Source organism: Pholcus phalangioides, unplaced genomic scaffold (genome assembly GCF_987345545.1).
Source record: "Pholcus phalangioides strain wild (caught in Gottingen) unplaced genomic scaffold, Ppha-v1.0 ptg000013l_1, whole genome shotgun sequence".
NCBI lineage: Eukaryota > Metazoa > Arthropoda > Arachnida > Araneae > Pholcidae > Pholcus > Pholcus phalangioides.
Window position 1 is genome coordinate 2532919 of NW_028301606.1, and position 17183 is coordinate 2550101.

The 17183-nt window shown below is 40.3% G+C and overlaps 1 protein-coding gene across 1 annotated transcript in view; it reads right to left on the minus strand.

Moving 5' to 3' along the window:
* bic (bicaudal) overlaps nt 1-16885 on the minus strand; it is a 32497-nt gene extending 15612 nt beyond the window's left edge. Inside the window, exons 1-2 of the mRNA XM_089240588.1 lie at nt 16779-16885; nt 3292-3345 (exon numbers count right to left, since the gene is read on the minus strand). Of these exons, the coding sequence (XP_089096714.1) occupies nt 3292-3345; nt 16779-16844 (120 nt within the window). The 5' untranslated portion in view covers nt 16845-16885. The remainder of the gene's footprint in view (nt 1-3291; nt 3346-16778) is intronic.
* Between the last annotated feature and the right edge of the window lie 298 nt (nt 16886-17183).

Consider the following 17183-nt stretch of genomic DNA (forward strand, 5'->3'; position numbering starts at 1 on the left):
TTAATACCTACTATATATATCAGGGTTTGACAAATCCTAGGTGCGGGATCGCCAGTGACTAAAAAGAAAATTGTATTGACAATTAAAATTTCCCCTGCGTAGTTTCTAAATTGCAGGCTGAGAGCACCACAAAATGTTTGGAATTTATATTAGTGTATCCAAAAACATGGAAGAGGGTCACTATGCCCTGGACAATGGCTCCTAAAAATTGTTCTGGCACTTAAGATTTCTTGCACAATTAGTCCAGTTCTGTTATCCTTAACAATGTTTCTCCAGACCCTTGAGTATCATTACAACCACGAGGTTCACTGCATATATATATAGCTGCCAAAACACAAAGTTGGCCACTTTGGGAAGTGCCAAGCCCAGTCCACTCAGCCAGTGTCCGAAATTCAGGATTTCACCAGCCCTTAAATGTCTATCTCTATACATCCCTATATATGTATCACTAAGATATCACTATTCAGATTTCTTACATCTTTAGGGTTGCCATAGCTAACCATCATAATTATGGTTTTCTATGGCTAATTATAAGTGGCCATAATTATCAAAAAAAAAGTACGGCAACTCAGTGATGACCCCGATTCATAGGGACCGGCGAAAGCCAGAATTTTTTGATATTAGCCGAGTCATGCCGAGATATTAGCCGTGCTCATGTGGATAACCATAGACATTAGTGTAGAATGAGAATTGGTATATCTACCAACATGCCTAAAAGCAGAATATACAGAAATCTGCTATGTACGTCATAGAACAATTAGCCCTACTTAAGAATCTAGATTTTTTTTTAAAGTGCGGAAAACACTATTACGGGGATTTTTTATTGCAGAGCAGTTCCAGTAAGACGAAGGCTCATTGCAGAACAATGTTAAACATTTTGCGTTGGGGCCAACATAGAAAAATGCTACCATTGAAATCAGGCAACTGTGCCATCCTTAGCTTCTAAACTACTAATTACATATAGAAAATTGGTGTCATAACCAATTTTGTAGTAACCATGGCACCTGAGCCAAGCCTTGAAGTAGAGGCAGTATCTCAAGAGACATTACAGGCTGTAAGATATGGCTTCCCAAAATGCTTATGGGGGCCCTATTAAGTTTTTTTTAAAATAAAAGTTAATCTCTGACGATTAGTCTGAACAGGCTGCAAGCAAAATAAGATGAAATAATCAGTGCTCCCACTCAAAAAATTACAAAAAGTAGGAAAAAGCAGCCCCCTCCCCTCCACACCATAATCGTAGCATTAAAAATATTCCTGATTTTTTTTATTCAAAAATTTTTCAACTCTCTTCGTCAGTACACACAGCAAATTATAAAGGCATGTGAGATTTTTAAGAATGATGTTCCTTCCAGACCACTTTCAAAAGCACAGTGCAAAATGTGTAAATTACATAAGTTCCGATGTAAATAAGTCAAGGTGAACCGGATGGTTTTACTGCGTTGCCATCCCTCTTTTTAAAGGGATTTGTTTACATTTTACTGTTCAATACCAGTGTAATCTTTTTTGAAAAATGAAGCACTTTAATTTCTACCTCTTTGCCAAGTGTCGTGTACATCGTTTGCGCCTCTGTATGGCCTAAAAGTACAGAAGACAATGGAATGCTATTGGGTACTATCAGAATCACCAAATCTAGAAAAGGCTTTATGTATCCAACTACTTTGTACTGCAAACACTTGTTTCACCTATACACGAAATGTGCACCATAATTTTGAATGATGACTGTTAGTTACTGTCCAAGACCATGAAAAGTAAATGCAAAATTATTTTTTCCATCCAGACAGAAGTTTTTAATGACTACTCTACTTGTTGAACCCTCAAACGAAAGCAAATGAAAAACTCATAAACCAAATGGTTCACATTACGTCCCCCCCTCCCCAAATAACCTTAAAAATGATGCAATTTCTGCTTTGACGGAATTAATCGCAATCTACAACATTTGTACTATTTGGCAATATATCGATGATTCCCTGCTCAATTAAAACAAATTACACGAATATTGTAGACAGGATTTGGTAAAAAAGAAAAGACTAAAAAGTAAGACATTTCATCAAAAAGTAGGAAAAGTGGGAGCCCTGAATAATATATATCATTAACTTAAACCCCCACAGAAGGAAAAATAATATGACCCCCCCCCCCGAGAAAATTCGGTGTACACCTATGCATCCTATACACTAATCTATATATATAAAATTGATTTTCTGTTTGTCTGTGTGTTCTCTATACAAATCTACAATTTTAGATCGATCGTTGCCAAATTTTGCATATATACCAAATGGGACCCGACTTGAACGATAGGCTACTTTAAAATTTCGCCAGCCCAGGGCAAATGCCCCAAATGGGCAAAAAACTGTCCAGCAACAATGGTTTTTGGGCCTCAACAATCACTTTCCGAACGTTTACTTTGGTTACCGTGGTTCCCTAGCAATGCGTTTCAAACGTGTATGTGCCTTTACAACGGTTTGTCACTTCTTTAATCCTGTTAGTATATGTATAATAGTTTATGCCTTTATAATGGTTTGCCACATTTTCAATATACTCCCAGTAATGAGGCTTTTTGAATAGACGTCAGAGTCATCATCAGCATCGCTTTGAGAGTCAGGAAAAGAGTGATCCTCATAGAAATCAGTGCTAAAATTGTCGATTTTACTATCGAAATGCGGAAATTAGTGGGATTTTCCGCCCCATCAATAATTTTAAAAATTGTATTGAATTCTCAATTTCTGAAATATTCAGTTCGCTTAGAAGCCCAGGAGATTAAAAATGAAGTAATTAGCCGGACCTACTTTTGAGTTAGACATTCATGCAATAACATTGATTTCAACTTTTTATTTATATCTTCTCAAGCATGAAAAATAATGTCTCCGTATTGTCTTTTGATATTCAACTGCATTAATTCATAGTTTAGGATGTTTTAAAATGAATTATGGGCCCGTAAAGTACATCGAAGAAATTCCACAGCTTCGATTAAGCATTTTTGAAGGCTGAAACAGGCAGATGGATAAATTAAAGTTCAGGGAGGGAGGGGGGGGGGATCGAAATACCTAGCGCCCCTTAAAAAAAGGAAAAAAAATATATTCGTTTCTATGTTTCTTTAAATCTAGATTTGTTTATTTCATGAAGTCGCTCAGGAAGTCGTCATATTGGTTAAATTAGACACGGTTTGCATGTCCCTCAAAGAAAGAGAGAGGGAGATATCACGTGATCCAAACAGTCTCATTGAAGAAAACCCGGGCAGCGCCGGGTATTATAGCTAGTGTAATATAACATTTGAAAATCTCTATCACTGGTTACCTTTCCTCCAATCCTGACCTGGGCTTGCAGCTTGCTCAACTTCTCTGCATTCATCTGGAAGGAAAAAAAAAAATTAAATGCAAGCGAATTTTTGATGGAGCAGACTTAAAACCCAGAATTGCATCGGCAAAAATAATCAGCAAATCAACATACTGTATATTGCTGTATACTGTATATAGTACCTATTCAATATAGGCCTGAAGGACATTTGCTCCTCACTTGGGGTCACGTTCTTGGAGCTTCCTCCCGCATTTACCGATAGGTGGCTTCGTTCGGATGGGATCCATCTAAATAAGAGAGGGGTCTGGGAGGTTTACGATAGTCTTAGGTCAGGTTTTTTACTCCCAGACTACGTAGTCGGGAATGCGGGTTAGTTAATGATAATCACAACAGTACTGACGGGGAATTACCCACCTCTGACTTGGATGGCTTCTCGATTGACACTAAATCACCGGGTAAATTAAAATGTGTGCTAATAAATGCCAGGAGCTTGGGTAATAAGAAAGATTTTTTAGAAACTATGATAGTTGTGGAGGACTTGGATCTTATAGCCATTACAGAATCTTGGGCAAACGATGGGGATGAATCTTTCTTACACATCTCCGGATACGATACTTTTTTGAGAAATAGATCTGATAGGAAAGGGGGTGGAGTGTTGATATACGTGAAATCATGTTTGAAGGCTAGAGAGTGTAACGTGCAGAGAAGTGATATTGAAACCATATGGGTTGAACTTGAGAACAAAAGACGTCATAAGCTTATTGTTGGGGTTTGTTACAATCCACCGAATAGGGATCAAAACTATATCGCCAGAATGCATGATGAAATTTCCTACATGTGTAAGCGAAAGAGGGTTCTCATACTAGGGGATTTCAATTACCCGGGTATTGATTGGGAGAACCTTTCATCTGGAAATCAGTATGAAAGAGACTTTCTTAAGTTGGTGCTCGAAAATTTTTTGTATCAGCATGTATCAGAAGCCACTAGGGGTACTGCTATTTTGGATTTAGTTCTTACTAGTTCTGAGGATCTAGTTGAACATGTTTCGGTGGGGGAATAGTTTTCTTCCAGTGATCATCGTATCGTCAGATTTCACTGTAACTTTTCCTCGGGTAAGGTTGATAACAAAAGACTGGTTCCTTGTTTTCGGAGAACTAACTTTGATGTTTTGCGAAGAAGGTTAGCGGAAGTTTTCAAAGACCGGTTGGAATCAGTAGGGGTGGTAAGTCAATTGGAAGAATTTAGTACGAAGCTGTCCTCTGTTTTGCACGACGTCATACCCTTTGTTCGAAAAAAGCGTGTTTGTACATCACACCCTCTATGGTTCACGGATAGCGTGCGGAACCTTTATCTTGAAAAGAAAAGAGCATTCAGAGAGTATAAAAGTGGACGAGGTGACCTATCATTGTTTACTGATAAAAGAAGACTGTTGAAGAAAGCGATAAGGGATAGTAAAAAGCAAGTTGAATCTAGGTTGGCAGATAACATTGGCTCTGACCCAAAATCATTTTTTCGATACGTCAATAATGGATGTAAGGGGACAGTTGGCCCCCTCTCGATAGGAGGCTCAAAAGTAGAGAGCAATGTAGGCATGTGTAGTGCTTTCAATGACTTTTTCGCGTCGGTTTTTAATGGAGATAATGATATTCGATATACGGGTGTTGCATGGGGTAATAAAACGCTCAACGATATTCAAGTGGAAGACGTGGAGGTCCTAAATCTTCTAAGAAATGTATGTGCAAGCAAAGCACCAGGACCAGATGATATCTATCCCAGGGTTCTCAGGGAAGGTGCTAATGAATTGTTGGGGCCAGTCGCAGATGTACAGGAGTAGTGTTGCTGAGGGTATCGTCCCGAGAGATTGGAAACTGGCTAACGTTGCTCCGATATTTAAGAAGGGTAGTAGAGAAGTGGTGTCTAATTATCGTCCAGTGAGTTTGACGAGCTCCCTCTCGAAAATTTTGGAAATTATCATCAAAAGGCAGTTTGTGAAGTGGATAGACGAGAATAATGTATTGTCGGATAATCAGCATGGGTTCAGGAAGGGGAAGTCATGTGTAACTAACCTCCTTTGCTTCTATGATTACGTGACTAAGGCTTTGGGTAAGAGCAAAAATGTCGACGTTGTTTACCTTGATTTCCAGAAGGCATTCGATCGGGTCCAACATGGCAAACTCTTGAAGCGTTTACACGAGATTGGAATAGGGGGCAACTTGCTGAATTGGATAGAATCGTGGTTAAGAGATAGGTCGCAACGAGTTATGGTGAACGGGGAATTCTCTGGTTGGACAGACGTCACAAGTGGAGTTCCTCAGGGAAGTGTCCTTGGCCCTATACTTTTTTCACTTTTTATCGACAAACTCGATCAGGGTATCGATGGAATTACTAGCAAATTCGCAGATGATGTGAAGCTAATGGGGGTAATCGGAAATGAAAGCGATAGGGAGTTGCTCCAGACCAACTTAAACAAGATTGCAGCATGGGCAAATGAATGGAGCATGACGTTTAGTGTAGATAAGTGCATGGTTGCTCATTTTGGTTCGAACAACCCACGGTTCTCTTACGAGTTGAATGGTGTCACTATCCCGGATGCAACTAGAGTCACCGATTTGGGAATTCTCATTGACGAGCGACTTAAGTTTTCTGAACATTGTTCAGCGGTTGGCAAAAAATCGAATAGAATGCTTGGTCTCATTTTCAAAAAGGTCTCTTCGCGTTCTCCTAAAGTCATTCTTCCGCTTTTTCGAGGCTTAGTTCGTCCTGGACTGGAGTATGCTCTAAGGTTTTGGAGACCATACCTACAGAGGGACATAGACTTGGTTGAAGGGGTGCAGAGAAGAGCTACGCGTGTCCTTATTGGCACACAGGGCTTGAGTTATGAAGAAAGACTTCATTTTTTGAATATGTTTACATTGGATGAACGCAGGTGTCGAGGATGTGGGGATTATTATAATTTTTGTAAAAAGCATGTTTTGGCCCGATGAGCCAATTTTGCCTGTATAATCGAGCGAGTAGTTTCTTCTTGTTACAGCCACGAGGCTGAGTCGTCCCCAGTCAGTTCGCTCTGGATTTTCGACATGTATAGTTAGTTCTCAATTTTCTCTGTGTATGTTTCTTTTCCTTAATAATTGTGATGTCGTGATTAATTACGGATTAAAATGTTTAATACGTTCGCGAGTCGTTCATCTCTTTTTTCCACATCATCGGCAATATTGCCACATTGGTGACCCGAAATCCTGTAACATCGCTGCCTTCACGATAACTCAACATAAAATGGACGACGATATTCATCCTGACTATGGTGCTGCCTGATTATCACCGATGCTGATTCTTCACGCCTACACATTTACCGGATGAACGACGCTTCGCTGGGGGATTTCAACGCTCAAGTTTGCCGTTTTAAGGGGTGAGTTGCTTTTTTCTAATTTTGTTGGCCGCCGCTAAATTTATTTTTCGTCATGCCAACCGAAACTTCAACCACAGCGATTACGCCTCAATCTCAACTCGCTAGAGTCGCATTTCGTGCACCCCCTCTTTGGAAAAATAACGCCGAACTATGGTTCATTCAGGTTGAATCCCAATTTCAAGTTACCGGTATAACTAATGACCAAACTAAATTCCACAACATTGTCGCCGTGCTCGATAATGATGTACTGCTTTCTGTTAGCGATATAGTACGCAACCCCCCCAGCGAAGGTGCCTACGACGCAATTAAAAACCGTATAATCGCCCAGTACGCAGAATCTGAAAATGCGCGATTACGTTCGCTTCTCCAAGACTTACAATTGGGTGATAAGAAACCTTCTCAGCTGTTGCGACAGATGAAGGATTTAGCACAAGACCATGTCTCTGACGATGTGTTGAGATCATTGTTTTTACAACGACTCCCAGTTAACATGCAGCAAATATTATCAGTCAGCAAAGATCAACTGACAGAGTTGGCCTTGGTTGCAGACAAAATCGCCGAAGTTACCGACATTTCACCGGTTAAAAAAAAATTAGAAGCTCTCAGCGAGCAAATTGAGCTTTTGTCGCGGGGGCGTTCCCCGACAAGACATTTTCAGAGCCGAAATCGTTCGAATTCGAGAACTAGAAATCGTTCTAAAAATCGTGTTTCCTCCGAAAATCATTGTTGGTATCACAGACGTTTCGCCGAGAAAGCTCGCAAATGCATCAGCCCCTGTAATTTTTCGGGAAACGAGCGAGCTCATCAGAACTAGCGGCATCTGATGTTAGCCGACTTAACTGCCGCTTATTCATTCCAGATCGCAACACTGGGTTGCGTTTTCTGATCGATTCAGGCGCGGCATGTTCCGTCTTTCCCGTGAATCACATACGTGATCGCAAACCAGTTGTTGACGAAAACTTCATTTTATACGCTGCCAATGGAACCGCTATTAAAACATATGGCAATAAACATTTAGTGCTCGACTTGGGTTTACGCAGAGACTTTCCTTGGTCATTTGTCATCGCCAATGTCTCCGGCCCTATCTTGGGAGCTGATTTTATGCAACGATTTGAGTTATTGGTTGATATCAAGAACCGTCGACTCATTGATCAATTGACATCTCTTAACGCACGAGGTAATGTTTTGCCCGGTCAGCCTCCTGGTTTGAAGACCATTTTTGGTACTTCCCAGTACCATCAGCTACTGTCCGAATTCCCAAACATTACGCAGACTGCCCTCAATCAAGTTCCTATTGATCATTCAACAACACACTGTATTCTCACTGATGGTCAACCTGTAGCTTCAAAAGCCAGACGTCTTAGCCCAGAGAAGTTAGACGCGGTACGACAGGAATTTCAGATGCTCTTGGCTCAGGGTATAGTTCGTCCGTCCTCAAGTCCTTGGGCGAGTCCCATTCACCTCGTTCCGAAGAAAGATGGATCCTGGCGTGTCTGTGGAGACTTTCGTAGGCTCAACGCCGTTACAATCCCGGACCGATACCCACTGCCACACATCCAAGATTTTGGAATGGAGTTGAATGGTAAAAAATTTTTCTCCAAATTAGATCTCGTGAGAGCTTACAACCAAATTCCAGTTAACGAGAAAGATATACAAAAAACAGCTGTCATAACTCCGATAGGACTTTTTGAATACACTCGCATGACTTTCGGTTTGCGAAATGCAGGCCAGACGTTCCAGCGATTCATTGACGAAGTCGTTCGTGGTCTCAATTGCTATGTATACCTCGACGACATTTTAGTGGCTAGTGAAGACGAAACCACGCATCTGCAGGACTTACGCAAAATTTTTGAACGTCTCAATAAATATCGCGTTGTCCTCAATGTCAAGAAATGTGTATTTGGCCAAACCGAATTGCCCTTCCTTGGGTACCTCATATCTTCGAGGGGTATATCGCCATTACCCGAAAAGGTCAGTGCTATCGCCGAGTACCCGAAGCCTACCACGGTGTATGATTTGAGACGCTTCTTAGCTCTCATAAATTTTTACCATAGGTTCCTGGACAAAGCAGCCGAAAAACAAGCTGCACTTCATGACCTGGTGAAAAGTAAAAAGAAGAAAGACAAAACCGTTATTGCTTGGACCCCTGCAACTGAGAAAGCTTTCCAGACTTGCAAGGACATGATCGCCAATGCTGCCATGTTGGCTTATCCTAAACAAGACGCTGAATTGATTCTCATGACCGACGCCTCAGACACAAGTCTCGGAGCCGTTCTGAATCAAAAACATTTAACTACAGTTGAGCCCATTGCTTTCTTTTCCCGCAAGCTCACTGCAACGGAAAAGAACTACAGTGTCTACGATCGCGAGTTACTGGGAATTTATTCTGCTATTCGGCACTTCCGTCATTTCTTGGAGGGTAGGCAGTTCACCATTCTTTGTGACCATAAGCCTCTCATCTATGCCTTCTGCCAGAAGACAGACAAGTGTTCTCCCAGGCAGTTACGACAACTCGAATTCATATCGCAGTTTTCTACCAACATACAGCATGTTCCTGGCGGGCAAAATCCTATCGCCGATGCTTTTTCACGTATGGCAGGCATAGAACTGCCAGTCAATACTGACTATCAACTCATGGCACAGGAACAGCAACGCGATGAAAGTTTGCATTCCTGTAAGCTTGACAATTCCGGATTGGACTTGAAACCATTTTCTGTTTCTTCCGATGGTCCCGATCTTCAATGTGACGTCTCAACAGGTGCTATTCGACCTCTTGTAACTGAAAGCTTACGAAAAGCAGTTTTTGACTCTATGCACTCGCTGTCACATCCAAGTGGACGTGCTACAGCAAAGCTGGTAAAAAGCAGATTCATATGGCCATCTCTGGAAAAAGACTGCATGCATTTTGCTAAATGTTGCATTACCTGCCAAAAGAGCAAGGTCAGCAGACATGTCAAGTCACCACTTGGACAGTTCGCATTACCCAAATCTCGGTTTAGGAACGTCCATATTGACATCGTTGGCCCTCTACCACCTTCGCAAGGCTACACCTACTGTCTCACATGCGTTGACAGATTTACTCGGTGGCCCGAAGTGTTTCCTATGGTTAATCAAACTGCTGAATCTGTTTCTGAAGTTTTCTTTGCAGGATGGATTTCAAGGTTTGGTGTCCCAGAGGTTGTTACGACTGACCGTGGTGCACAATTCGAATCTGCGCTGTTCCATTCTTTCACTCGTCTACTGGGTACAGAGAGAACAAGAACCACGGCATACCATCCAGCTGCTAACGGGATGGTCGAGAGATTCCATAGACAGCTAAAAGCTTCCATCATGTGTCTCCAGTCCAACAGCTGGACGAAAGCATTGCCATCCGTCTTGCTGGGGATCCGTTGCAGCCTCAAGGAAGATGTTGGCGCTAGTCCCGCAGAACTTGTCTATGGTGAGACGCTGCGTTTGCCAGGTGAGTATTTTCATTCTTGCAGGATCTCCCCACGAGCTGACCAATTCTTGGTTCATCTCCGAGAGCGCATGCAGAACCTGAAACCTGTTCCGGCGAGTCATCATGGTCAGCACGACATCTTCGTCCATAAGACTTTGCCGACAGCTACCCACGTCTTCGTTCGAGTGGATGGAGTTCGACGACCGCTTCAGGCACCATACAACGGACCCTACAAGATTCTCGCACGAACTGACAAGTTCTACACCTTGGACGTCAATGGCAAGTCTCAAACGGTGTCGATAGACCGTCTCAAGCCGTCCTTCTTCCTCAATACTCCACAAGAACTTACAAGAGAAGCAAACTGTTCCGAATCGAACAAGACAAAAACTGATCCTCCACGAACTGTCACAACTCGTTCTGGACGAACTGTAAGGTTTCGAATTCCTCCAGTCTGACCGACTTACGGTCTCAGGGGGGAGTACTGTGGGGATTATTATAATTTTTGTAAAAAGCATGTTTTGGCCCGATGAGCCAATTTTGCCTGTATAATCGAGCGAGTAGTTTCTTCTTGTTACAGCCACGAGGCTGAGTCGTCCCCAGTCAGTTCGCTCTGGATTTTCGACATGTATAGTTAGTTCTCAATTTTCTCTGTGTATGTTTCTTTTCCTTAATAATTGTGATGTCGTGATTAATTACGGATTAAAATGTTTAATACGTTCGCGAGTCGTTCATCTCTTTTTTCCACATCATCGGCAATATTGCCACAAGGAGATATGATCGAAGTGTTCAAAATTTTCAATGGGATGGATAGGATGGACCATGAACTTTTAGTACACCGCCAATCGACTGCTTTTACAAGGGGACACCAGTATCGGTTGGTGAGGGACAATGCAAGGTTATGGTGTCGCAGGGAATTTTTCTCCAATAGGGTTGTTAATAAATGGAATAGCTTACCCCCGGAGGTAGTAAATTGTAACACAATTGACACGTTTAAAAAGAAATACGATAAACATGTTGGGGTAAATCGAGAAGCTATCCATTCTTAGAATAAGACAACCATAAGTATTCTTTATGGGCATTGTATAATATTTTATCATGTGTATATATTGTTTGTAATTTGTGTTAATTGCATTTTTAATTGGGTTGCTGTATTTTTGAAACATATGACAACCATATTTTTATGGGCATCTTTTTATCAGCCACCTCGTTGGGCATTTTGCCTGTTGTGGCGTTGTATTTGTATTTTGGAAATTTAATAATATTGAAAGGCTTGTTGAAGACAATGACCAGAACCAGAGCTCCCACTCAAAAAATTAAAAAAAAAGTTGGACTATACAGTAGGGTACCCCCCCCCCCCTACAGAGTGTATAAATTAGAGCAAACAGATCACGAAATGAAAGCATTTGCATGTGGTTGTTCAGTAATTTGTAATGTTGTGAATACTTTGAGTTATTTTAACTGGACCCACCTGGACGATGTTTTTCAACAAACACAAAGGAAGTTTGTATACCCATGAACAGATTAAAACTGCTGCAAGGAGCGCGCGTTGAAAGATGAGTGTGCTAATGTATAGGTGTCTTAAGACACCATAATCATATCGTAATGCATTTACAAACAATTCCTAAATTATTTTTTTTTTCATAGCACTATTTCCGTATCCGTCCTATAAGATTGACTCAAGCCACAGCAAAATGACAGAAATGACGGTTACAAAAACAATTTTTGGCCAAAACACAGGTAATTATTTTCTGTGTCTATGCACAATATATATATTATTCGTTTGGAGTTTTCCACAGTCGTCTATCAACTCTCTTTGACGATGCACAGTAAATTATGAAGGCATGCAAGTTATTGAAGAATGATGCTCTTTCGAGACCACTTCAAAAGCATAGTGAAAAATGCATCAATTGCAAAGTACGATGTAAATAAGTGAAGGTGAACCAGATGGTTTTACTGTGCGTTGTCCATCCGGCTAATTTCCAATATACGGTATACCATTTTGTCGCCAAATTTTTGTATGCACCAAAACAGTGATATGTTGCCAACATAATTCATCCAGGTTCTATGATGTAGAATGGCACCATTTGACCTAATTTTCTTTCCCAGCTTAATGTTGCCATTTTGTTTTGCTCAAAGTAGGCTTTGCTTTTTCTGTGACGTTTTTCACGTTATTTCCTGTTTTTTTCGGTGTTATGGCTGATTGTGTAGATTTAATGTATCTGCACTGGTTACAATTCGAAAAGCTGAGAAAACAAAAGACAAAATTAAAAAAATAATGAAAACCACACGGTCGGGGTTACTTGCTGTTCAAATTTATCCATTAATTATTAAGTTAATTATTCCATTGATTTATACGCTTGTAATTGGACTTTTTATTCTGTTATACAAATTTATATAGATATATATACATATTTAATAAAATTCCGGATGCACCCATCTTTCGGGAACGCTTTGATATCTCCTTGAGATGGGAAGCGGGGTGTGTCCGGTCCTTCAATGTTCAAGTTCATCGAAAAAACGATAAACATGCTGGGGTAAATAGAGAAGCTATCCATACTTAGAATAAGACAGCCATAAGTATTGTGCCATAAGTGTGCGCCATAAGACAGCCGGGCATTGTATAATATTTCAATCATATATGTATTGAATTATTGTTTATAATTACATTTTTTAATTGGGTTGCTGTATTTTAGAAATATAAGTATCTATATTTGTTGCAGGCATCTTTTTCTCAGTCACCTCGTTAGGCATTTTGTTTGTTGTAGCCTTTTATTTGTATAAAAAATATTGGCTCAGAGGTATAATCGTCAGTGCATTTGTCCGATGTGCAAGAGGTCCAGAGTTTGATTCCCGGTGACACATCCGCGTTCAACTCAGCATAATATCCACATAGCCTGATTTCACTGGCCCAGCAAAAATCACCCATCTCTATCTCTATTTTCTCATTACAGCCTTGCGTCTAGAGATGCGAGAATATTCTCCTGAATGCAAAAATCGTAGAATAATCAAGAATATTCATTTTTCTTTTAAATAATTTAAATTTTTTTACTAATTTTGTCTATATTGTGAAATATAAATCAGTTTTCATTGCCTGAAACATTTACAACGACACTATTTTTGGCATAATCACCCACAACGACAACTTTAAGTTCGAGAATATTCTCCAGGTCATGATGAGAGGTTTTAAAAGTTCAGTTATGAAGATTTTAGAAACCATTTAATTAAAACATTAGTAAATTTTCAGAAATAAGTTCACAACAAACGAAATTAACTTCCTTCCTGAATCAACTTCGGTTCATTCGTATACAATCACCTTAATTCTAAGATACAGAACTGTTGCTTTCTTCAATGCACATACACTTAAATTCTGTATCACTTGCATTTCTTCAAAAGTTGTGCAAAAATCAGCCCTATTGGTTTAATTTTCTTGCTTTCAAACTTCAATATTGTGGTCTACAAATTTCAATATTTCCCATTTTCTTGACAGGAAGAGAAATGGGGACAGAGAATACTCTCTCAAAGGACTATAATTATAAACTACCAGAGCATATTCTTATCAAAAATAATTATTCTCAAGTGATTTAAAAGCAGTCGATTGGCGGTGTACTAAAAGTTCATGGTCCATCCTATCCATCCCATTGAAAATTTTGAACACTTCAATCACATCTCCTCGACACCTGTGTTCATTCAATGTAAACATATTAAAAAAAATGAAGTCCCTCTTCATAACTCAAGCCCAGTGTGCCAATAACGACACACGTAGCTATTCTCTGCACCCCTTCAACCAAGTCTATGTCCCTCTGTAGGTATGGTCTCCAAAACCTTACAGCATACTCTAGTCCAGGAGGAACTAACCCACGAAAACACGGAATGACTTTAGGAAAATGCGAAGAGACCTTTTTGAAAATAAGACCAAGCATTCTATTCGATTTTATGACTACCACTGAACAATGTTCAGAAAACCTACGCCGCTCGTCAATGAGAATTCCCAAATTGGTGACCCTAGTTACATCCAGGATAGTGACACCATTCAACTCGTAAGAGAACTGTGGCTTGTTTGAACCAAAGGGCGACTATGCACTTACCAACGCTAAACGTAATGCTCTATTCATTTGCCCATGTTGCAATCCTGTTTAAGTCGGTCTGGAGCAACTCCCTATAGTTTTGATTCCCGATTACCCCCATTAGCTTCACATCATCTGCAAATTTGCTAGTAATCCCATCGATACCCTGATCGAGTTTATCGATAAAAGGTGAAAAAAATATGGGGCCAAGGACACTTCCTTGAGGAACTCCACTTGTGACGTCTGTCCAACCAGAGAATTCCCTGTTCAACATAACTCATTGCGACCTATCTCTTAACCCACGATTCTATCCAATTCAGCAAGTTGCCCCCAATTCCAATCTCGTGTAAACGCTTCAAGAGTTTACCATGTTGGACACGATCGAATGCCTTCTGGAAATCAAGGTCATGTACATTTAGGAACATCTACATTTTTCCCTTACCCAAAGCCTTAATCACGTGATCATAGAAACAAAGGAGGTTAGTTACACATGACTTCCCCTTCCTGAACCCATGCTGATTATTCGACACTACATTATTCTCGTCTATCTACTTCAAACTGCCTTTTGATAATTTCCAAAATTTTCGAGAGGGACCTCATCAAACTCACTGGACGATAATTGGACACAGCTTCTCTACTGCGCTTGTTAAATATCGGAAAAACATTAGCAAATTTCCAATCCCTTGGGACGATACCCTCAGCAACACTATTCCTGTATATCTGTGCGACTGGACCCAACAATTCATTAGCACCTTCCCTGAGAACCCTGGGATAGATATCATCTGGTCCTGGTGCTTTGCTTGCACATACATTTCTTAGAAGATTCAGGACCTCCACGTCTCCTACTTGAATATCGTTGAGGGTTTTATTATTCCATGCAATACCCGTATATCGAATATCATTATCTCCATTAAAACTGACGCGAAAAAGTCATTGAAAGCACTACACATGCCTACATTGCTCTCTAACCTAGAGCCTCCTATCGAGAGGAGGGGGGGCAACCATCCCCTTACATCCATTATTGACGTATCGATTTTAAGTCACAGCCAATGTTATCTGCAAACCTAGATTCAACTTTCTTTTTACTATCCCTTATCACTTTCAACACTCTTCTTTTATCAGTAAACAATGATAGGTCACCTCATCCCCTTTTATACTCTCTGAATGCTCTTTTCTTTTCAAGATAAAGGTTACGCATGCTATCCATGAACAAACTATTACTAGTACACTATCATATTTCTTTGTGAAACTTATTTTACAAAACATCTTTTATAGTGTGATACTGGAATAAGGGTAAGAGGACAGTGTGTATATACACTGATTTGCAATTCTAAAAGTCTGTGCCGTTACGAATTGGTTACAAAATTGAATTTTAGGACAATTTCAGAAGACAAATCGAAAAAACGCTTAGGCGCCAGGCCAATTTCTCAGGAGCAAAGCCTAGTTCTTTGCTCCATTTCTTGAGCAAAGAACTAGGCTTTGCTCCTGAGAAATTGGGCTACTTAAATATTTTTTTCAATTTGTCAAGCCCTGACTTGGTTATTTCTATTATCTCACCTGAGAGAAAGGTTATTTTATTTCTAGTCAAAGAAAAATTTTGCGAATGGCTATTGGACCAACCTGAACTGGCTCAATTACATTGGGCGAGTGGACTGGTTTCAACTAGCGCAGCAGAATTTCAATCACTCACTAGATTTCATAATCTAGATGTAATGCACTAGAAAATAAGTTGCACACGAGCAACTTATTTTCTTTCACTTGCTTTATGTATATTTCTCTTGTTGGGAGCCAAATCGAAGGGGGGGGGGGGCGTCCCAAAAAGCACTCAAGATGTAATAAAAACGCCAGAGTAACGAGAAAAGTAGCCCACCCTTCAACTCTACTTGCACAAGCAGAGCGAGTTTACGCAATAACAACTTTAATAGCAGTGAGTAGCCAGAATACTCAATGTAATTGAGCCTCAAGTACTGCCCTCGTTTACTGAAAGGTGGCACTTTGCGTCGAATACTCATCAATTATAGTGGGTTCAAGCTGCTGGATACCCGAAAGTTCGGGGGCACATCCCATCTTCTATTAATACACCGAACACATTATGCAAATGAGACAGGTCAGGGTGCGAATTTGCCAGCCCCCTTCCCCCCCAATTTGATCGCAATGAGTTTGATCACAACATAAACCGTATGTAAGGCATCAAATTTCATAAATGAATGTAACGTTCAATGCGTTGGCTTTACTCATCCCAAATGAACATAAGCAATGAATAATAAATGTTTTTTTTAATATTGTGATTAAAGTTCACAATATTCCGCAGTATCTTAACTCATAGTGAAAGCGAGTCACTCGAGTGAATAAACAACACAGCGAGATATGATATAGCCTAAAGCACCTCGTGGACGGATACCCCTTGTTTTGTGCGAGACAAACAAAACATGCCGTCCATCGCTACCACCTTTAACGGAGGCGGTCATCTTAATTAAGCCGTCCAATTACCACAAATAACACAATTAAGATACCTACGCAGATACACACAAAAAAAACCAAATCGGGTTTTTTTGTATATAATTAATAAAAACCCCACCTTTATTTCCTCGGGAAGACAGCAAAAGAAACACGAGGGAGAGGGATAAATTTTCTGTATCTTCATGCACAGGTGAGTTGCCACCCTTATTTTTAAAAACTGTTTATAGTCCGAAAAGTAGAGTTGACTGCCATCTAGAGGGTAAATGATTAAGCTGCAGTCATAGGGCGAATGAGAAATTTCAATATACTCTTGATAACCTTTTCTTGTGATGTGAAATAAAAATTACCCGGAAAAAATACAATTTTCTTTTGCGAAGGCAACCAAAAAATATTTTTGTGAAGGCAACGTGTGTATAGGGTTGACCATAGGTGGAGATAGACTTGGAAGTCGGGGGGGGGGGGGGTCATTATCGCTGAGGGGCATGATCATCCAGAAGAAATATAATTTCTCTCTATATTTCTC